This window comes from Cnephaeus nilssonii, assembly GCF_951640355.1.
Source record: "Cnephaeus nilssonii genome assembly, chromosome: 5".
In the NCBI taxonomy this organism is placed as follows: Eukaryota; Metazoa; Chordata; class Mammalia; order Chiroptera; family Vespertilionidae; genus Cnephaeus; species Cnephaeus nilssonii.
This window is the reverse complement of record NC_137076.1, coordinates 57,434,641-57,456,751: the sequence shown is the minus strand read 5'-3', so window position 1 is coordinate 57,456,751 and position 22,111 is coordinate 57,434,641. Positions and strand designations below refer to the sequence as shown.

General features: G+C 37.8%; 2 protein-coding genes across 5 annotated transcripts in view; one reads left to right on the top strand and one right to left on the bottom strand.

The window, feature by feature from the left end:
* Positions 1-6,558, bottom strand: part of ANAPC10 (anaphase promoting complex subunit 10) — a 65,075-nt gene extending 58,517 nt beyond the window's left edge. For 3 of the 4 annotated variants that reach the window (XM_079771669.1, XM_079771671.1, XM_079771670.1), the window contains exons 1-3: positions 6,458-6,558; positions 4,749-4,875; positions 2,045-2,135 (exon numbers count right to left, since the gene is read on the bottom strand). In XM_079771669.1, coding sequence (XP_079627795.1) covers positions 2,045-2,135; positions 4,749-4,863 — 206 coding nt within the window. In that variant the 5' untranslated portion in view covers positions 4,864-4,875; positions 6,458-6,558. Of the gene's footprint in view, positions 1-2,044; positions 2,136-4,748; positions 4,876-6,418 lie in introns of all 4 variants that reach the window. The other variant, XM_079771672.1, reaches the window with a different exon arrangement.
* Positions 6,559-6,639: 81 nt separating this feature from the next.
* ABCE1 (ATP binding cassette subfamily E member 1) overlaps positions 6,640-22,111 on the top strand; it is a 28,955-nt gene continuing 13,483 nt past the window's right edge. The window contains exons 1-9 of the mRNA XM_079771167.1: positions 6,640-6,774; positions 11,539-11,668; positions 12,531-12,616; positions 15,396-15,493; positions 16,464-16,581; positions 17,931-18,068; positions 18,227-18,296; positions 18,539-18,635; positions 19,534-19,623. Coding sequence (XP_079627293.1) covers positions 11,566-11,668; positions 12,531-12,616; positions 15,396-15,493; positions 16,464-16,581; positions 17,931-18,068; positions 18,227-18,296; positions 18,539-18,635; positions 19,534-19,623 — 800 coding nt within the window. The 5' untranslated portion in view covers positions 6,640-6,774; positions 11,539-11,565. The remainder of the gene's footprint in view (positions 6,775-11,538; positions 11,669-12,530; positions 12,617-15,395; positions 15,494-16,463; positions 16,582-17,930; positions 18,069-18,226; positions 18,297-18,538; positions 18,636-19,533; positions 19,624-22,111) is intronic.

The window sequence follows — 22,111 nt, the reverse complement described above, 5'->3', positions numbered from 1 at the left end:
TTTCACAGAATTAGAACATTTATTCCAAAAATTTATATGGAACCATAAAAGACCCCGAATAGCAACAGTGATCTTGAGAAAGAAGAACAAAGTTGAAGGAATCATGCTAGTTGATATCAAACTCTACTACAAGGCCACAGTATTCAAAACAGCATTGTACTGATATAAAAACAGACGTATAGATCAATGGAACAGAATAGAGAGCCCAGAAATAAGCCCACACCTTTATGGTCAATTAATATTTGACAAAAGAAGTGAGAACATACAATGGGGTAAAGGCAGTGTATTCAATAAATGATACTGAACAGGTATGTGCAGAAAAAAAAAAAGAAACTAGACAACCTTCTTACAGCATACACAGGAATAAACTCAAAATGGATTAAAGACTTAAATGTAAGATTCACAACCATAAAAATCCTAGGAGAAAAAATAGGCAGTAAAACCTTGGACATTTCTCCTAGCAATATTTTTTCTGATATATCTCCTTGGGCAAGGGAAACGAAATAAACAAATGGGACTACATGAAACTAAAAAGTTTCTGCACAGCAAAAGAAACCATCAACAAAATGAAAAGACTGAATAGGAGAACATATTTACCAATGATACATCCGATAAGGGATTCATATTCAAAATTTATAAAGAACTTATAAACACACCACCAAAAAAAAAACCACAATCCAATGAAAAAATGGGCCTGAATAGACACTTCTCCAAAGAGGACATACAGATGGAGAATAGTCATAAAAAGATGCTCAACACCACTAATCATCAGATAAATGCAAATTAAAACCACGAGCTATCACCTCAAACCTGTCAGAATGGCTATCATCAACAAATCAACAAAAAACAAGGGTTGGTAAAGATGTAGAGAAAAGGAAACACTTGTGCACTGTTGATGGGAATGCAGATTGGTAGAGCCATTGTGGAAAGCAGTGTGGAGTTATCTCAAAAATATAAAAATGGAACTTTTTTTTATTTAACCCAGTTATTCCACTTCTGGGAATATATCTAAAGAAACTGGAACACTGATTTGAAAGAATATACGCGCACCCCTATGCTCAGTGCAGTGTTTACAACTAGTGGCCCGGTGCATGAAATTTGTGCATGCGGGGGGGGCGGGGGCAATGTCCCTCAGCCCGGCCTGCACCCTCTCCAATCTGGGACTCCTCAAGGGATGTCCGAAACCGGCATTCAGACATCCTCCTCGCAATCCGGGTCTGCTGGCTCCTAACCACTCACCTGCCTGCCTGCCTGATCGCCCCTAACCACTCTGCCTGCCAGCCTTCTTGCCCCCAACTGCCCCCCGTTGCCAGCCTGATCACTCACAACTGCCTCCCCACAGCCGTCCTGATCACCCCCGACTGCCCCCGCCCCCGTCGGCCTGCTCACCCCCAAATGCCCGCCCCTCCTGGCCTGATCACCTCTAACCGCCTCTTCCTCAGCCCTGCCACCATGGCTTTGTCCGGAAGGACGTCTGGAAGGTCTCCCGGAAGGTCTTCTGGGCTAATTAGCATATTACCTTTTTATTAGTATAGAAGATAGCCAAGATTTGGAAGCAGCCAAACTGCCCAACGGTAGATGAGTAGATAAAAAAGCTGTGGTACATTTACACAGTGGAATACTACTCGGCTGTAAAAAAAGGAAATCATACCTTTTGCAACAGCACAGATGGACATGGAGAGTATTATGAAATAAGCCAGTCAGAGAAAGACAAATACCATATTATTTCACTTATATATGGAATCTAATGAACAAAATACACTAACAAACAAAACAGAAAAGAGACTCATAGATAGAGAGAACAGACTGGGTGAAAAATGTGAAAAGATTAAGAGCGGGAAAAAATCCAACTCACAGAGAGTATGGTGATTACCAAAATTAAAGGGGAGTGAGAGAGGTAGAAGAGGATAAAGGGAGGATAAGTGGTGACGGAAGGAGACTTGACTTTGTGTGGTATTACAGAACTGTATACTTGAAACCTATATAATTTTTTTAACCAACATCACTGCAATAAATTCAAGAAAAAAATTTTTTATTTTATTACCTGAATTGGATGTTTACTAAATGAGGCTGGGAGCCATCTGATTGCCAATAAGTTTCTAGATTGTCATCTCGTAATTGATCCACTCCAAATCCTAAAAACACCACAAGTGACAATAAATTCTCATGCTAAAGAAAGAGCTGTATATTTAAAATATAAAATAACCATATATATATATATACACTAGCGTTCCCGTTGCAGGAAAAATCCTGCAATAGGGTTTCCTGCTGCACTCTACCCCACCCTGCCTGCTCTCCTCCCTTGTCCCCGCCCCGCAATCTCCGCCAGCCCCCTGCTTTTCTAACTTCTCCGCCAGCCCACTCTCCTTCCTTCTTCCCTGGCCCCGCCTCCGCTCCTCCCTTCTCCCCCGGCCCGCCTTCTCTGCCAGCCCGCCTGCTTTTCCCTTCTCTCCCGGCCCCGCCTCCGCTCCTCCCTTCTCCCCCGCCCCGCCTTCTCCGCCAGCCCGCCTACTTTTCCCTTCTCCCCCGGCCCCGCCTCCGCTCCTCCCTTCTCCCCCGCCCCGCCTTCTCCGCCAGCCCGCTCTCCTTCCTTCTCCCCTGGCCCCGCCTCCGCTCCTCCCTTCTCCTCCCCCCGGCTTGCTTGCTTCTCTGCAGCTTTGCTCCCTTCTGCAGCTCTTGGCTTCTTTCTACGCTGTCGCGATATGCAAATTAGCCGCCATCTTTGTTGGGATAATTTGCATATTCGTCCTGATTGGTTGGTGGGCGTGGCTTGGCTGGTGGGCGTGGCTTGGGTGTAGCGAAGGTGCGGTCAATTTGCATATTTGTCTATTATTAGATTAGATATGTGTGTGTTTGTGTATATATATACACATATATACATACATATACATATATCCTACCTAATAATAGACAAATATGCAAATTGACCGCACCTTTGCTATGCCCAAGCCACGCCCACCAACCAATCAGGACGAGTATGCAAATTACCCCAACAAAGATGGTGGCTAATTTGCATATCAAGACAGTGTAGAAAGAAGCCAAGAGCTGCAGAAGGGAGCAAAACTGCGGAGAAGCAAGCAAGCCGGGGGGAGGAGAAGGGAGGAGCGGAGGCGGGGCCGGGGGAGAGGGAGAAAAGCAGGCGGGCTGGCAGAGAAGGCGGGGCGGGGGAGAAGGGAGGAGCGGAGGCGGGGCCGGGGGCAAAGGAAGGAGAGCGGGTGGGCTGGCGGAGAAGGCGGGGCAGGGGAGAAGGGAGGAGAGCAGGCAGGGCAGGGTAGAGTGCAGCAGGAAACCCTATTGCAGGATTTTTCCTGCAACGGGAACACTAGTATACACACACACACACACACACACACACACACATATACATACATATACAATGAGTGGCCAGATTATTATGATCTCTGAACGCATAATAATCTGGCCACTCAGTGTATATCCTATATAATAAAAGGCTAATATGCAAATTGTCCCCTCAACCAGGAGTTCGACCAGCAGGCAGGCCGGCCAAGCACCCATGTCCACTCCCCCTGGCCAGGCTGGCCGGACCCCACCCATGCACAAATTCATGCACTGGGCCTCTAATATTCACACACACACTGAGTGGCCAGATTATTATGCGTTCAGAGATCATAATAATCTGGGCACTCAGAGTGTGTGTGTGTGTGTGTGTGTGTGTGTGTGTGTGTGTGTCTCTGTCCAGAAAGTTTGATAAACAGGATGGTTTAAATCAAGCACGTCAAACTCGCTGCCCACGGGCCTCATGCGGCCCACAATGAATATTTTTGTGATATGTAAGAAACGTTTTAATAAAAATTTTGTAACTTAATTTTTACAATATCCTGTTATACATAATTGTTAAAAAGAACTAAAACATTCGCTAATGACTGATTACTACAATTGTGTTGCATTCATTTCCCTTACGCGCCTTATGCACAGGCGCACTATTTCTCTCCATTAATACTAGCAGTAAATATTTTAACAGCCAGTTGCCATGTCATTAGTCTTGGACTGACTTGTTTGGTATGAGCAACAGGAAATATTTCGCTTTTGGAGAACAAGAAAAATAGCTTTATTTGCATTATGCTTATTAATTGGTGTCTGATAAGTTAAGAAAAAATATTTATTTTTATTAAAATGTTATATTATTTTATGTTAACGGTTATTCATTTATTTCATCCCTTTGTATTCAGCATGTCTCTATCAAAATAAACCTATGTTTCTATGAAAATTGAAGCTTTTGTTTTGTTTGCAGCCCACATAAAGAAACCTTGTTTATTTAGCCCGTGTTAGCCTTTGAGTTTGACATGCTTGGTTTAAATGCTTCCAAAAAACAAGTAATATAAAAAAGAGAGCACGAAACAGGCATACACCATCTTATCTGCAACATGACAAAAAAGAAAATGGTAAAATAGCATCCACAAATTTTTGAGAGAAAAAGACTGACACTCAAGATTTCTCTCAACCAGTTACTTTGGGATATGTAATCATTCAAAAAATGTACCACCCACTTATCCTAAATAACTTAATCATAGCAGAGATAGAGGAGGATAAAGAAGAGACTTTATGACATATGCATAAATTCAAGTGGATAGTAGTAACACAATTGGGAAGAGATATATAACAGATGAAAACTCAAATTATTTTAGAATTAAAATAAAGTATATAAACAAAAAGAATATTAAAGTCAGTCCAGAATACAAGAAAACTGTACTGTAGTTATTACAAACAGCTTTTTTGTTTTGTTTTACCTGGTTTGCAAGATGAGAGTGACCAAACAGCTTGTGACCCAATTTCCCGTACTGTTCCAGTCCTTTCCAACTGCTTAGGGTCAGCACCAGGAGGTGTCTTGTTTGGTGTGGTCATTTTGAAAATATTCTATGTAGAAAAAAAAGAATATTCACATTATACCAGGACCTGAATTTTTTTTTCAAAAGGTAAAAATAAACATTTAATAGCAAAATGGATCACGAATAGACCCTTGATAATAATCATCTTATTCTCAAAATGCAGTTAACATAACCACTGTAATTTTTAAAATCTTGGGAATTCAGCTTCTAAAATATATTATATGCCAAGCAGCAGAGTACAGTAGGCAAAGGGGCACGGAATTAGGAATTAGGGTTTTAGCTTCAGCCCCTTCTTTAGCCTAGACATTGGGCAGATCTGGACTTTATTTCCTCTCCTGTCAAAGAGGTTGACTTGATCTGTAATTCCATAGCGTTATACAGTACTATTCCTCTATGAGTAAAATTTCTTAATTCACATGACTTTCTTTTCCTTAGAAAACTCAGATAGAAATACTCTTATTCCCAAAATATGTGAATATGGGTCTCCATTTTAAATAATCCATTAAGTGACGCAAAGAAAAATCACATTTCCCCACTAGTTGTCAAAAGCTCCATTTATATATGCTCTTACCATAGAAGATAAAGTCAGAAAAATGACTTCAAGGTCTGTGTAACTGGCCAATTCTAAACCAAAAGTTTACTACATCTTTTGCTAATCTTGTTATATCTATGCAAACGTGAAAAAATAAACTTCTTGCAGAATGAACAGGACATAAAACTGCCTCAGAAATTCGAAGTTACAGCTACTGAACATCGTTATACATGCTATTATAAATCTGGACCAATAGTTCCACATACTATCTCCTTGATACCTCTTTTGATCTCCGTTGTTCCCTAATCCCCACAACAGCACTTAGATACTCACTAAATAGCAGTAGAGCCACTGGACTGTAAAATTCATAAAGGCCTAAAACTTAAATGTTCAATTAGCAATTTACTGAATGAATAAATGAAAATATATATATATATATATATATATATATATATATATATATTCACTGACTGTATATTGAATATATTCAATATATATTCATTGACTGTATACTTGACTGTATATTGAATATAGATAGATATATATATTCAATATACAGTCAAGTACTTGCCACGTACAAGTTAAGTAAGGTCTAAGGTGAGACAATTAAACCTCTGACCATTATTACAAGCTGAATAATGTTGAAAAAAAAGAATATCCACATTATACTAGGCCCTGAATATTTTTTCCACAAGCTGAATTACAAGCTGTGTCCAAAAATGTCAAATTGTAAAAAAAAAAAAAAAAAAGGCCCATTTCGCTACTAGAGCTGAATTCAACTGCCGGACTTGGTACTGGACGCCACCAAGTGGATAAAACACGGAGTTCGGATAAGACTGGGTTCCTGCCCATACAGTCCAGAAGGAACATCAGCATCTGGACCAGACTCTTCTGGTCCTGCTTGACACCTGTGCTAGAAGGGCTAAAACGGGCAATGGCTAACGCTCCACTCCTGACCCACCGGCCTTGAAATTGGGCGCGGAAAACAAACACACACACAAAAAAGACTGAGGTTGGGGAAGAGAACGCATGTGCTTACGGCAGAACCATTCTCCACGTCAAAAGCTCGCGCACTTACAGCTTGCAGACCGAGTATGCTGCAGCTCAGGTTTCTATGATTCCCTGCAGCAGATCCGCACCACTCCCACTTAGCTGCTCGGGATCGCCCGGCTTCCCAAGGACGGGCGTCGCATCGCAATGACGTCACGTTCCCCCCCGTCGCGCCCGGCGCTCTCTGTCGCGTGCGCGCACTACGTCCCTGAGGCCTGCGCGAGGCGCGGCTGGGCACCGCCATTTTGGCCGGAGGCCGTAGGAACACGTTGTGTGCCTGGGAAGTGACAGCACACACAGATTTGGCCTCTGCGCTCCCCTCCGCAAGGGGGTCGTTATCTCCAGGTAAGTAAATAGCCCGGAGGCGTCTGGCCATTAGCCGCCCTCCGCCGCGATGTAAAGACTGTAGAACCTTTGGTTAGGCCTCCGGGGACGGGGACGGCGATGGGGACCGCCGCGGCGCGTGGCAGCCGGCGAGGCTATGGCGCGTCGGGCTTCCGTTCCAGCTGATCCGGTTCCCGGCCGCTGTAGCCCGCCAACCCCGCCAGAGGCTGCGAGAACAGACCTAGCTAGATGCCATCCCAACGATCCAGCCTCCGCCGCTTCCAGCCCCCCTTGACCCCGCTTCTACCCCGGAGCTGAGCCTTGTAGAGAGGAAGGCGCCTTCAGGATTTACTTACCGCACCCCCTAGTACCTCCCCTCTTCCCCGGGCACGGTACAATGGATATATTTTCACACGTGCGTATTTGATTTGGGGGGAGTCGTGGCCTTTGCTCCCCCACCGTTTGGTGACTGTGGGATGAGTCAGTGGCATCTCGCTGCCGTGAAGTTGAATATGCCTCGTCCACTCCCAGTCTTGACAGAAACCATGGCCAGACGTCGCTCTGCTTTTCTCACAGAACAACGTGTACCAGGCTTTAACGGGGACGACCCCAGCTAATCTCCCCGTGAAACGCCTTTAGCTTTTTTTGTGTGTGTGCGCTTTTATAGCATTCGGCGCTTTCCCCCTTAGTGACTATTCCCTCTGCCCCCTTAATCAGGGGTAGTGTCTTAACTCCTTGAGATCAGGGCTGGTGTCTTAACTCAAAATGCCTTTATTTTTGTTTTTTCCCCTCCAGGGGTTCGTACATTGTAGTCACTAAGGGCAAAGCCCTTCCACATCTGAATAGGCTAATAGACATTAGCCTGTTTTCGCTGTGTATGGTTACCTAGACGACTGTCAAAACGATGTTTTATTTTTCTTTTATCCTCTTCCACAGGACTGCTAGCTAGGCATTAATGACAGTGGCGTTTGTGTTGCAGTCCTCGGTACATTTGTCCCATATCCTGGGAATATTCATTCTATCCAGCTACCGGACAAGAATGCTTTGTCAATATTAACCAAGGGCTCTTAACCTGTATTTGAACCAAAAGGGTTTCTTTTATTTTAGTTAAAAACCTTGTTCTCCCTATTAAAAAAAAAAAATCTTTTAGGAAGATCATTTAATTGTTGTGGGGAAAAGAAAGCAATATTAATTTAGTGTCTCTTCTAAATGTCTTCAATTTAAGACCCTGAAATCAGGTGTGTACCACTCCCAACTTAGATGTTTTATAAGACTAATAATCTGCAGTAATCATAGGTTAGACTACTTCGTGCGATATTAAGCATCACTTAACAGTGATCTTTAAATGCTTTCACACGGTATTATAGTAATTTTGGTCTTAGACTGCAGATGGTTTTCATGTATGCCACACTTCCTTGTTCCTCCCAGCTGGAAGAAGGACAGTGACAGTCATTGTTTGAGTACCTATTTTGAACAGTTTTTCAGATCTGAAATATCTTCAAATCTCTTTGTTCCCAGGAATAATTTATCACTTTATTATATACTAGAGCCCTGGTGCAGGAGCTTGGTGGGGGGGGGGGGGGGGGGGGGGATGGTCTTAGGTGACTCTGCTAGCGGTTCTCAACCTGTGGGTCGTGAACCGCTGCTGTAGAGCCTAAGACCATCGGAAAACACAGATATTTACATTACGATTCATCACAGTAGCAAAATTACAGTTATGAAGTAGCAACGAAAATAATTTTATGGTTGGTGGTCACCACAACATGAGGAACTGTATTAAAGGGTCGCGGCATTAGAAAGGTTGAGAACCACTGGTATAGAGGGTGGGGCAAAAGCAGGTTTACAGTTGTGAGTATGCGAAACAGAGTTTATTCTTGTATTATTTATTAATTTCTGTATTATTTTCCATACGAACCACTAAAAACTTACTTTTGCCCCACTCTGTATATACCATATATAGTGTATACATATATGTTGAATACATATAAACTTGTCATATAATAGAAAGAGCTAAGAAGAAAATAAAACAGGGAAGAGGGACAGAAAGGCAGTTGGATATATTTTTTGGTGGTATAGCTAAAGAAGGAAAGCTCACTGAGAAATAAACATTAAAGACTTGAAGGAGTGAGCCATGTAACTCACTATGGAGAATAGCATTACAGGCAGAGAGAAGAGAAAATGCCAAAAACATGTCTGGTATATACTAGGGCTTAACAACAAGAAACCAACGTGACAGGCAAAATGAATAGCTAGACTAGTTGGAGATGAGTTCAGAATGTTAGCAGAGGCTGGTCAGTGCCTTGTTGGTTATTTTAAGGACTTTGGCTTTTATTCAGAGCCAGAAGGGAAGCCATTGCAAGATTTCAAATAGAGGTGTGACATGAATTGGCTTACACATTAAGAGGATCATTCTGGCTCCTGTGTAGAGAATGAACTGTTTCAGGGGTTGGAACCGAAGGAGGTAAGAGTAGAACCAAAGAGATCTCTTGGAAAGCTGTAAGAGTAATGGCATAACAAGCTGTTTTGATGGAATGATAGTCACTAAAGCTTGGAATGGATTCCAGAAAAAAAATAGAAATTTGAAACAGTTGATTATAGGCAACTCTTTTAAGTAGTCTTGCTATAAAAATATAAAGCAATGAGGGATGTGGGGTCGGATAATAGAGTGTTTGTATGCTGATGGAATAAGCCAGTGGAGAAATAACTGATGATGTGAAAGACAGGAGGGAGACTGTGGGATATTCTCCTTAGTGGGTGTCTTTTAGTGTGCAGATGGACTTAGCTCTGGAAATCGGTATAGTGATTGCTGGTCGGCACAAGGCTTCACTTGAAAGGACACTAGTCAGCATGGCTTTGTGTTTTCTCTGTCCATTTTCAGCTGTATGTGTGCAGGTGAAAAGTTGCTTTTAACCAGGATTCTAGTTGAGTAGAAATGGTTGACAACTGGGTACTGAGGGAAATGAAGCTATGAAGGGTTGAGAAAAAGTGGAAATGTGGTAGAGTCAAGAGATAGTGATAGTAGGTCTGAGAAATAGGGGAATTCAAAGGTTTGGATTGTTGTGTATGAGAGGGGTGGGCTGAAAAGATAAGAGTGGTGGTTGGTGAATGAGGTATTTGTAATGGAGAGATTGCAGTTGGTAAAGGCGAGGTGAAGGGTTTGACCAAAAGAATGAGTGGCTGAGGGAGGGTGAAAAACCAGATCATTGGAGGAGAGGGATTAATTAACTGAGGGGACAGGCTATTAATAGGTGATTCATCTATGAGCATATTGAACCAAGAATTATGACAGGAGTTGTAAAAGAGGGTGAAAGTTAGCCAAGGTCTGAAATCCTCAAAGAGTGGGAGCAAGTGATCTGATGGTCAGTAAATGACAAAAGAAGTTGAATGATCTGAAATGCAAAAGATGAAACTTTTAGTGAGAAGGGAGAGATAATAATAGCCTGGGAGGAGCAAAATTTCTTATCCTCCTCCATGTATAATGATACTGAGGTATGTGAGAAATACTCGAGAGATCTACAAGGGAAGCCAGTCTGTTAAAAAATAAAAAGAGGATTGAGGATCACAGTCATAAAAAAAACCCAACAGAATGTCTTTGTCAATAAATAGTCTTGGCCTCAGGTTCTTTCATTACATATTGGAAAACTGGTGTATTAAGGCACTTTTGGGACTTTAAATCACGAGTCTAAGAAAATTAAGTCCAATTTAAATCTATCACTAGCCCAGTATTGTAAAAGATTTTTAAGTTCACTTTGACCTTAGCTACATAATCCGTGGCACTGTTAAATATCCAGACTTATAAAAGCTTTAAAAGTGAATACAGTCTATACTTAGTTACTTTGTTTCCTTTTCTTTTCAGTGCTCTTAGCATAAAATTCATCTTGTGCATATTGCAAATTCCCAGATAAATGCAGTTTACTTTTTCTACTTTACCGACACAATGGTTAGAACTTAGAAATTGCCATTTTCATCAATAGAGTCATTATAGTCAGATGGATAGTTTTATTCATGTATTACTACGTGAAGTAATGTTTAGTTTGAGAGAGGGAGTAAACATCTTTATCATGCGTATTAGTTGTCATGTCAGGTTTTTCTATTCTGTATTCATTCATTGGTCTGTATTCATATACTGGTATCAGTACTAATTACTGAGGTCTTATATCATGTTTTTCCATCTGCTCTTTTTCAGCTTTCCTAGCTGTTACTATTTTTTTTCATAAGAGCTCTAAGTTTGGTTTGTTTGGTTAATTTTCTCTCTCCTCCCCTCCCCCCTTGAGATTGGATTAAATGTATAAATTCGGGGAAGGTTGAAATCTCTAGTGTTACTATTCTCTATGTAAAATCTCATTCTGTTTGTTGAGTCTTTTATGTTTTTTAATGGTATTTTAAAAGTTGCCTCACATTTGTATTTGTCTTGTTGATTCCTAGATCATTTCTTTTTTTTTGTGACGATGGAAGATGGTATTTTTTCACTAATTCCAGATAATCATATCGGAATATAGGGATAATTTATGTCCTCCTATCTAACTTTTTTTTCAATTTTAAATTCTTTATTGTTTAAAGTATTACATAAGTCTCCTTTTACCCCCATTGACCTCTCCCCAGCCACTCCTGCCCCCAGCACGTGCCCTCACCCCCCTCCCCACTCCTGTCTCTGTCCTTTGGTTATGCTAATATGCATGCATACAAGTCCTTTGGTTGATCTCTCCTATCTAACTTTTATGCCTGACTTATTTCTCAATTAATTGCGTTGATTATGCCATAATTTTGTTCATTTCTCTTTAACAGAAGAGCTGGATATTCCTAGCTAGAATTATGGCAGATAAATTAACAAGAATTGCTATTGTCAACCATGACAAATGTAAACCTAAGAAATGTCGGCAAGAGTGCAAAAAGAGTTGCCCTGTGGTTCGAATGGGTAAGCTATTCCATGGATCATTTAAAGATAAGAGATTTTAAAAGGAATAAGTTGGCTTCAAAGTTGTCTAGACTTTTGCCATTGGTTTCTTTGAAATGTAAAGAGAACACCAGATTTTGTTCTGAATTTTTTGTTTTATGACTATATGATTCTGTTTCTTTTAAATTATAGGATAATGTATTAGTATCAGTATTTTTAAACATTTATTGAACATAAAGTCAAACCAGAGTTCAAGTTACTGATATTCTTACTGTTCTACAAAATCCTGTAATTACTCTAAGTCATGGAGAAAGGATTGCCAAAATGTTTGTATTTGATAATATTCTCACTTTAAAGAGCTTAATAAGAATCCCTGTTCATGAGGTCTTGCTATATTTTTAAGATAAAATAAATTTACAGCAATTCAGAATTGATGAATTGTTTGTAATCTTTACAACTGTGTTAAAGTAATTGTAACTTTAAATGTACTGGTGAGGTATAGACTTATTGAATATTAAAAGAGACTTTAGATGTCATAGATGTTGATTCCTAGATCATAGTCTACCATGCTGTTCAGAAATTCCATTATTAATAGTCCTGTTTATATGCCAGGTTTAATTTTGTCTGTATATTAGATGACTACTTAACTTTTTAGAATTTCACTGATCTAGCTACCATATTTCATTCCTTTCTCTAAGGAACATTACCATTTGCAAGGCATATTTTGTGAATTAAATATTTAGGTCAGTCAGCTTAAAAATAAAACTTTTAGGATCTGCCACAATTCTACCAGCATATTTTCTTCCCCTGTAGTAAATTAAACAAAATAAATATATTAGAATCATCTCCCTCTTGCCTCATAAACGTATTTTTCTTTTGCCAGGAAAACTATGCATTGAGGTTACACCCCAGAGCAAAATAGCTTGGATTTCTGAAACTCTTTGTATTGGTTGTGGTATTTGTATTAAGGTAAGTGATATTTTATTTTATTTTATTTTATTTTATTTTATTTATTTATTTTTTTAATATATTTTATTGATTTTTTACAGAGAGGAAAAGAGAGGGATAGAGAGTCAGAAACATCGATGAGAGAGAAACATCGATCAGCTGCCTCTTGCACACCCCCTACTGGGGACGTGCCCTCAACCAAGGCACATGCCCTTGACCGGAATCGAACCTGGGACCCTTGAGTCCGCAGGCCGACGCTCTATCCACTGAGCCAAACCGGTTTCGGCAGTGATATTTTATTTACCGAATCAAATTTATAACCTGAAAATGAAATCTGAAAATTCTGAATATATTATAATTGTTTTTAAAGAGGTAAAATATAAAGCATTGAGTAAAGAATATAAGTTTTGTACTTATGTCAATAATCAAATATTATTGCTTTGTAATTAGGCCAAATTTTTATTTAAAAGTTATCCTCACCATACTCAATTTTATAAAGCCATTTCCAACCAAAGATATATTTTTTCTACCTTTTTATGAGAAGAATATTCTTCACCAGAACTTTTTGGAAATATGAATACTAAAAATATGAGTTATATAACATACATTTTTTTCAAGTCTATATAACTTTAAATTTGCAACTTGTGGGCATGGGGGAGTTAATCCTCACCCGAGGATATTTTTCCATTGATTTTTAGAGAGAGTGGAAGGGAGAGATAAAGAGAAACATCAACATTGATGTGAGAGAGTCTCATTGATTGGTTGCCTCCTGCACATGCCCTGACCAGGACCCTTCAGTCTGAGAGCCAACGCTCTATCCACTGAGCAAAACTGGCTAGAGCTAAATTTGCAACTTTTAAATAGAAGTGCATATGGCCAAAACTTTTCAGTTTAACCTAATCTTTTAAGTGCTTTTTTTGCTGTATTTGTACATTCTTCTCTTGTTGAATTTACTCCATTAGTATAATTTTTCAAAATACCCCAAATTAGTTTTTGTTGCATTGAAAAGTTTGATTAGGGTTTTGACTTATGAATGATGAAATTCATGAAAGATATTTAGGAGCCAGTTCACGAAGTTCTTAATTTAGGTGTTTTTATTCGTAGATAGTGTGCATTTTAGAAAAGACCTTTACCAGAGTATGGATACCACCCTGTTACTTATTCTAATAAGCTTATGTGTACTTTGCATTGGCTTCCAAAAAGAAAATACCTGAAAGCATTTTCCCATATTTTGAAAATATAAGCAGGAAATATTTCTTCCAGCAAATATTTACTAATCTCTTAGATACCAATGTTGTCTGGTGCTGGAAATCTGATTTTGAGTAATATATTTTTAATTCTAGAAAGAAAGAACTTTATTTTCTTTTTTCACTGCTGTAGGAAAATGAGGTTCCAAAATTTGGGGTATGCACTTCAGTGGCTGAAAAGATTCTAATGTGATGAGTCTGTTTTGGGAGTGAGGATAGTATATACCTGAAAATTAAGATGCTTATAATGCACTTCATATATGAACAGTGTGGATATTTTTTCCCTTGTAGATTTAGAGAAGTTTAAATTACTTTTAGCCTATAAATATTTTATGTTCATTGGTGGAATAAAAAGAATTCTATAAATGAAGGTAACTTGATTGGCAGAAAAATATCTCATGTAAAGAAGTAATAGATTTGTTTAGAGGGTAGTAATTACTTATTTAGAAAGGAAAAGTTTTATTTGTTTAATTATCTATGTTCTTATGACATAAAATGAAAACTCACTGCAATTTTTCTATACAGAGACTTTGAATTGGTCCCTGAGCTCACTGAACAGTTCTGCTAAACAAATCTCAAATGTGATTATACTCTGGGATGTACCTTTTTTAATTTATCTGTACTTCTGATAAGTTTCTCTAGCCACATTACCACTCTTTTTATATATTGATTTCAGAGAGGAAAAGTGGGGGAGAGAGAGATAGAAACATCAATGATGAGAATCATTGGTTGGCTGCCTCTTATACACCCCACACTGGGGATTGGGAATGTGCCCTGATGGGGAATCGGACCCTGACCTCCTGGTTCATAGGTTGACGTTCAACCACTGAGCCACGCAGGCCGGGGCACATTACCACTCTTAAATGAACCTCCAGTTCTTGCCATTCTTGTTTCATAGACATTTATCTGATTACTAGTCAACTATTATTTGAATAAGTTTTTCTATGAATAAGTCTTTTTTTTAATGTGAATTTACTCAGTTGGAATAAGAAACATCTTTTTCATATGGGATAATTAAAAATCACAGCAGAAAGACATTAATCCTTGTTCTATCCAAATGTAATGCCAGCTGTTGTTGGGACATAAATAGACCCAAAAGGTACAATCCATGACCTTAAAGGACTTAAGGTAAAAACGGATGCATACAAAGACAGGAAGAAGGAAGTAGAGGGAAGGAATCTGTCATAAGCTGAATATGCAGTTGTATAGTACTCAATAACCATGTTTTATCTTGCCTTTTAGCCTTCTTTTATCTAATGATGTAAATAAATGCACACAGAACTTCCAAGTTCTGTAAAGTTTTTCAATAAGTATTAAACGAACATTAAATGTCTAAGATTATGGCATTCACTAAGGGTAATGCAAAATTAGTTGATACAATTTTTGCCTTCTAGAAATTTTTAAGAAAATAAAAGGAAATGAAAAATATTTTACATCTTTGTGCAACTCCATGTTCAGAAGATTGCTTATAAAAACTTCTTAATCTCTCCATTTTAGTCAAGTGTTTACTTCTAAAAATTAACACAAAATTAATTCTTTACTTTAAATAACAGAAATGCCCCTTTGGTGCCTTATCAATTGTCAACTTACCAAGCAACTTGGAAAAAGAAACAACACATCGATATTGTGCCAATGCCTTCAAACTTCACAGGTATATTTTCAAGTCAGCATTCCTCTTTACTTTGGTGAAAAGTAAAATGCATTTGGAATTTTCACAGATATGCAAAACTGGGAAAAAACTATTACCCATGCACTAAAGAGAAATACAATATTGTAACATCATGCGGAATCATATTATATATGTCAGTTGTTTATTCTGGCTAGCATTAGAGTTACCTGGTCTTTTGAAAGCTAATGCCCAGGTTTCAGCCCAGTTAAATAACATCCTATCTCTGGATGAAAAGTCTGGACCTCAGTAAGTTGTAAAAGCTCCAAGATGATTCTAATATATAACTGGGGTTGAGAATCACTATTGTTAATAAACCTGTATTCCCAAAATGACTTTTAAGGAAACTTGTCCTTGATTTTATTTATCTATTAATTTCATGGTCAACAGAGAATATTACTCTGAACTTGGACATATAGTATTAAATTACAGGAGTCCTTTGAGGTTTTTCATCTGCTAAACACTGATATTTTTAATCTGGAAGTCTAGATTTAACTAATAAAAAGGTATTTCTCAACCTGCCAGCTTTAAGGGGCCTCCTGCAGCAGGGAGAATGAAGTGGAATATTTCTGGTTGATGTGGCACTTCTCTCCTTGTAAGTAAGTGGCAGGAAAGCAACAACAACAAAAACAACAGTGTGAGGTTGCACCTGCTATGATAATTTTTTACCAAAGCATTTTTTATACATTAAAACTGAGCCTTATATGCAAAGAATAATTGTTACTTTAGTACAGACTTTGAATAAATAAAACTTGGAGTAATATTGCCATAGATGCATATCTAACAATTAACAGTTTAAGTTAATCTTGGCTGGGGTTTTTTCTAATAGCCAATAATATCTGGCATATATCTCTTAGCTTAATGGATGTGTGTGGAGTGCAAGTGTATTAAAGTATGTCATTCTGATATTATTTAGCTTTTTCTGAGTTTTATTATTTTTGTATACTTTTGACAGGTTACCTATCCCTCGTCCAGGTGAAGTTTTGGGATTAGTTGGAACTAATGGTATTGGAAAGTCAACTGCTTTAAAAATTTTAGCAGGAAAGCAAAAGCCAAACCTCGGAAAGTACGATGTATGTATTACCACCTTATAAAAATTGGATACCTTGGGTTGGTTTTGTGAGACTGAAAGAGAGTGTATATGTCATTTTTTGTTTTGCTTTTGTTAATCCTTACCCAAGGATATTTTTCCATTGATTTTTAGAGAGAGTGGAAGGAAAGTGGGGGAGACAGAGAAAGAGAAACATCGATTTGAGAGAGATATATTTAATTGGTTGCCTCCCACATGCACCCAACCAGGACCGGGGATTGAGCCTGCAACTGAGGTACATGCCCTTGACCAAAATAAAATCTGGGACCCTTCAGTCCTCAGACTAACCAATGCTCTATCCACTGGGGCAAACGGTCCAGGGCTGTGTCTTTTTTTTTTTTTTTTTTTAGTTATTTTCAAAATTATTTGTGGAATTAATGCTAAGAAACTATACATAGATGAAACTCCTTCATTTTTTAATTAAAATCTGTCGGTGCTACTTACCTGATTATTCTGAGTTTTATTAACCTTTTGCACTCGGATGTCGAGTGTGACTCGACACGGTTAGCATCGGTAGCAGCTCGTATGTCGAGCCACACTCGACACGTAGTTTCACCGCGGGGGGGGAAGGGAGATTTTTGTCTATTTTTCCAGTATCTTGTTTTCATTAGCATGAAAGGACAAGTAAAATGTAAATGCCGTCTCAACTGATGCCAAAAAAGAAAAAAGAAAAAACCGATAACGCATGTGAAATTTATTAGGAAACTAGTACATGATCTTGTTGGAGAATTCAGAGATGGTACACTAACTTCCAGGGGTAGATTATTATCCACTAACTTAGAGCAACATTTAGATGGAAAGCTCCATATAATCACACCTCACCCTAACAAAAAACACAAAGATTGTGTTGTTTGTTCTAACAGAAAAATCAAAGGAGGAAGAAGAGAGACGATTTATATTTGCGAAACATGTGAATGTAAACCAGGTCTTCATGTGGGTGAATGTTTCAAAAAATATCACACCATGAAAAATTATAAAGATTAAAATTACTCTTTGAATGTATCAATAATTTGAAATATAAAAAAAATCCAAATAAATGAGTTTGTATGAAAAGAAACTCCAGTTTTTTATTCTACTGCTGCGCTTTGTAAAATCTGGGGTATTTAAAAAATTAAATCCCGAGTAGAATAAAGGAATCGAGAAAAAAGCAAGCGAGTGCAAAGGGTTAAACTGTTATGAGTTGGTATACCTTGATTTGAAATTAAATCCTCAATATTAAGATTAAGTTAGAAGCCAAAAGTATTCTATTTGGACACATGTTCTATTTTGTATAACAGTCATCCTCATTGCAATTGTATTATTAAATTCAGGTAATTATATGTATATTTCTAGGATCCACCGGATTGGCAAGAAATTTTGACTTACTTCCGTGGATCTGAATTGCAAAATTACTTTACCAAGATTCTAGAAGATGACCTCAAAGCTATTATCAAGCCTCAGTATGTAGACCAGATTCCCAAGGCTGCAAAGGTCAGTTGCTTTTTAGGAGGAATTTATACATTATAGATATTGATGGAGGTATAAAAAATATATCAAATTATAGCAAAGATTGAAGGGATTTTAACATTGAATTTAATTTTAATATTGGAGGAAAACAGTAATGACTGTTTTTGTCCATATTATGACAGGGGACAGTAGGGTCTATTTTGGACCGAAAGGATGAAACAAAGACACAAGCAATTGTATGTCAACAGCTTGGTAAGTGTTTATTTTGTGTATGTGTTTGAATAGGCCCTAAACTTAAATTATAAAACAAATGTCTTTATATGGATTATTGAAATACATGGGGAAATCTCTGATAGTTGTCATCTTTACTTTTTATTTCGCACAATTTTCAACTGAAATAGTCAAACTCAGAATGACCTACAATATAAATTTTACTTAGCAGAGGTGAAATAAAACTTATAATGTTAAACACAATGCCTCTATGTTCTTTGTAGATTTAACCCATCTAAAAGAACGAAATGTGGAAGATCTTTCAGGAGGAGAGTTGCAGAGATTTGCTTGTGCTGTCGTTTGCATACAGAAAGCTGACATGTAGGTTACCTTACACCTTTTATAGATCTCAATCCTTACTTTAGAGCTTTTATTTGGAATGCTGTAATAAAACAGTGGTTTTGAGAGAAACAATACAAGTAGTGTCTAAGATTCTCATTTTGAGGTAAGAAGCTGAAGCAATTGTGCATCCACTGCCCATTCTCCCTGTTCTTCCTGCAGGGGGAGAGACTCATTTATTTAGATAAATACTTTACAATTGATGGGGTCCAGAGTTTTTTACTATGAAGTAAGTTGTTTATTATTTAAACTCTCTTTGTACATAAGAAGAATATTTTTTAAGGCTTAATTAAGCTCTCCAACAAAGCCAGCAAGTTTTTTATAAATACCTCAAGTAGAATATAAGGTCTTTTAGATAACTCTGAATCAGGGTGGCATGCTATGTGAGAGTAAAAAGGGCCAGTTTCCTTCCTACCTTCCAGTGCCTCTCTTCTCCCCAATACTTCCTGCTCCCATATTCCACGTTTTTGCTCTGGCATCCAAAGCAGGCTAGCTCTCTAAAGTAGTCTATAATTCTGTGCACTGCCCTCCACTCCAGAAACTATTTGCTTAATACAACTGACTTCAGCTGTTTAAGAGAAAAGCTCTCTGTATTACTTTGGACTAAATCAGAATATTTTTCATAAGCAGGTAACAATTTGTAAGGTAGCCTAATCTGGGAGTGTCTCCCCATGTTCAATATGCAGTTTGGCTTTTCGTAATTTCTTTTCTTCTTCTGAAGAAAATACGGAAGTTTTTACCATTACAAGGTAGACTCCTCATTAGAATAAGGGGATTTTTGTTGTTGCCAAACATAAACTATATTATAGTGCTTTAAAATAACATGCAAGATAGAATTATGTCATACTTCTCTTTCAAATTATGCTTTTCTTTTTCATAGTTTCATGTTTGATGAACCTTCTAGTTACCTAGATGTCAAGCAGCGTTTAAAGGCTGCTATTACTATCCGGTCCCTAATAAATCCAGATAGGTAAGTACAGATTTGTCATATGCCTGTGTTATTTTGTTTGGGGAGTTTTACAGATTTCTAAAGACTAGACACTGGGGCCATCAATGTCATATACATGTGCATGTTTTCTATGTTGGTTATTTGGAGCTACCATTTGAATTTACCTTCCTCTAACTAGAACATAGGTTCTTAATGCAAGATTCATTTACTGCTATGCCTGTTTCCAGGGAACTATGAATACTCTGAAATGATCTGCAAATTCTGGTACAAATAAATGGGTTTCTGTGAAGCAGATCTTTAGCTCTTACCAGATCCTCAAATGAATATGTCACTCAGACACACACAAAATTTAGAACATAAGGATCAACAGAATAATTCCAGTTCTTCAGCGTCTTCCTGAGCACAAGAGAATTCTGAACCTCTACTAAGTAATCATAACACCCCGTATATGTGGGGTGCTTTTGTAATTTGCAGAGTTTCTGAATCCATTATCTCATTTGAGCCTCATAGTAATCTTCTAAGTTAGAATATAATCTTTCAAATAACAGTGATAAAGAAACAAACTTAGTTGGGCCAAATAGCAGCTATAATTTTTACCTTTTTACATAGGCCTGGCTCTTTGGGGAATGCAGGAGTATAAAATGTAGTCCCAGTATTCAAGGACTTTACAGCCTGGTAAAGAAAATACATAAGCAGTCAAATCAAGTTCTAAACCCTAGCCCTTTTTTTATAAAATGTATTTATATCCCTTTATTATACTGAAATGAAAGTCATAGACAATCTACCTTCACACATAACTTTTTTTAAAATATCAAGTAATGGCCTAACCATAATCAAAAGATTAGTGATTTATAACCAACTGACATGTATCTCAATTTGTAAATATTCCCCCAAATCACTACAGTCAGAAATTATCAGACTACGGAACCTTCATTGTAAAAGGATAACATGTCAAAGCAAATTATATTAACAAAGTGAAGAAAATGGTTGAGTTAGACATTTGCACATATGTGCCAGGTCTTTATATAGGGTTAAAATAATCTCTCTAGTGATAAATTGACAAAAAGTTAAATGAAGTATATCTGTATCCTGAAATTCTACATGTCAAAGCACACGTTCAGTCTTTAATGCTTTACAAAGATTTGGGAGATTATTATCTTTGGGTAAACAATGAGAAAAAGAGGATGGATTGGAGAAAGGAAAAATAATACAAAGGATTCTCTAGAATTCGACCTCTTAAGAACATCTTCAGTAGAATTGAAAACCAACAGGTAAACCAAAATTAATTGTCGGGTATAAATTTTCACAGCATAGATTTCTCATTATGGTGCAGATTTCTGTTTTTTCCCAAATCCTCAGAAAATAGAGTGGCCCTCCTAAATTATTTTTTAGAGTTTTTAAATTTTTTTATTGATTTAGAGAGAGAAATAGAAACATCAATGAGAGAGAAGCATTTATGGGCTGCCTTCTGCATGGGCCCTATTGGGGATTGAGACCACAACCCATGCATGTGCCCTGACCAGGAATCGAACCAGCAACCTCTTGGTGCATGGGTTGATGCTCAACCACTGAGCCACACCAGCTGGCTTTTTTTTTTTTACATTTTGAACTTTTGCATAAGCTCCATTTGAAAGTAAGGAAAGCAGGAGGTTTTACCTGATTTTTTTCTTTTTAAAGTAAATTAAAAGCCACTAGGTAATACTATGTTGCCTTATATTGGGCCTTAAAGATTTTAATGGTAAAAAATAGAGAATTATTCCAGGTAATGAAATATTGCCAACAGAAACATAAGGCAGGATGAGTACTGGCTCACTAATACTTCCTTTTCATATTAAATTTTCCCCCACTTTTTTTTTATTCCTACTTTTACTACCTGACACCTGGATTACTGTGATAGCTTCCTTTAAGAAAGTCTGGTTCTTCTTGCCTGGTTAATCTTCCTGAAGTGATATTTTTTCATACCATTCTTTTATTCTAAAACTAGGCTGTAGCTTCTAGCGATATTTTGCTATTTTTATTTTAATTGAAATAAAAAATTAATTTCTTTAATCAAACTAGTTACATTCTAAGTGCTGGGCATTCCATGTAGTTAATTGCTACCATATGGGACAACATAGAGATAGAACATTTCAATAATCAGGGAAAGTTTTACTGGATAATGCTGTTTAAGAACCTACCATTTCCCCCATTGCCAATTAACATAAGTCCAAATTCCTCATCATTCAACAACTTTATTAAATATCTGTTTGATGCATAACACAAGAGTAAAGATCATAGAAATGCAGATTGCAGCCTGCCTTCGGGGTGTTTGGGGACAAGTTGTAGGGTACTCAGAAAGTACAAGAATTAGATCAGAGTGACAAAGGTTCAAGAATGAGGGAACGAACATTCATTTTACTATAAGGGTGTTCCTACAGAAGTTAGGATTTGAGATGGTAGGAGGGACTTCCAACAAGTGAGGATTTAGGCAGGAGACGTTTTAGAAGATAGAATACCCCTGAAACACACA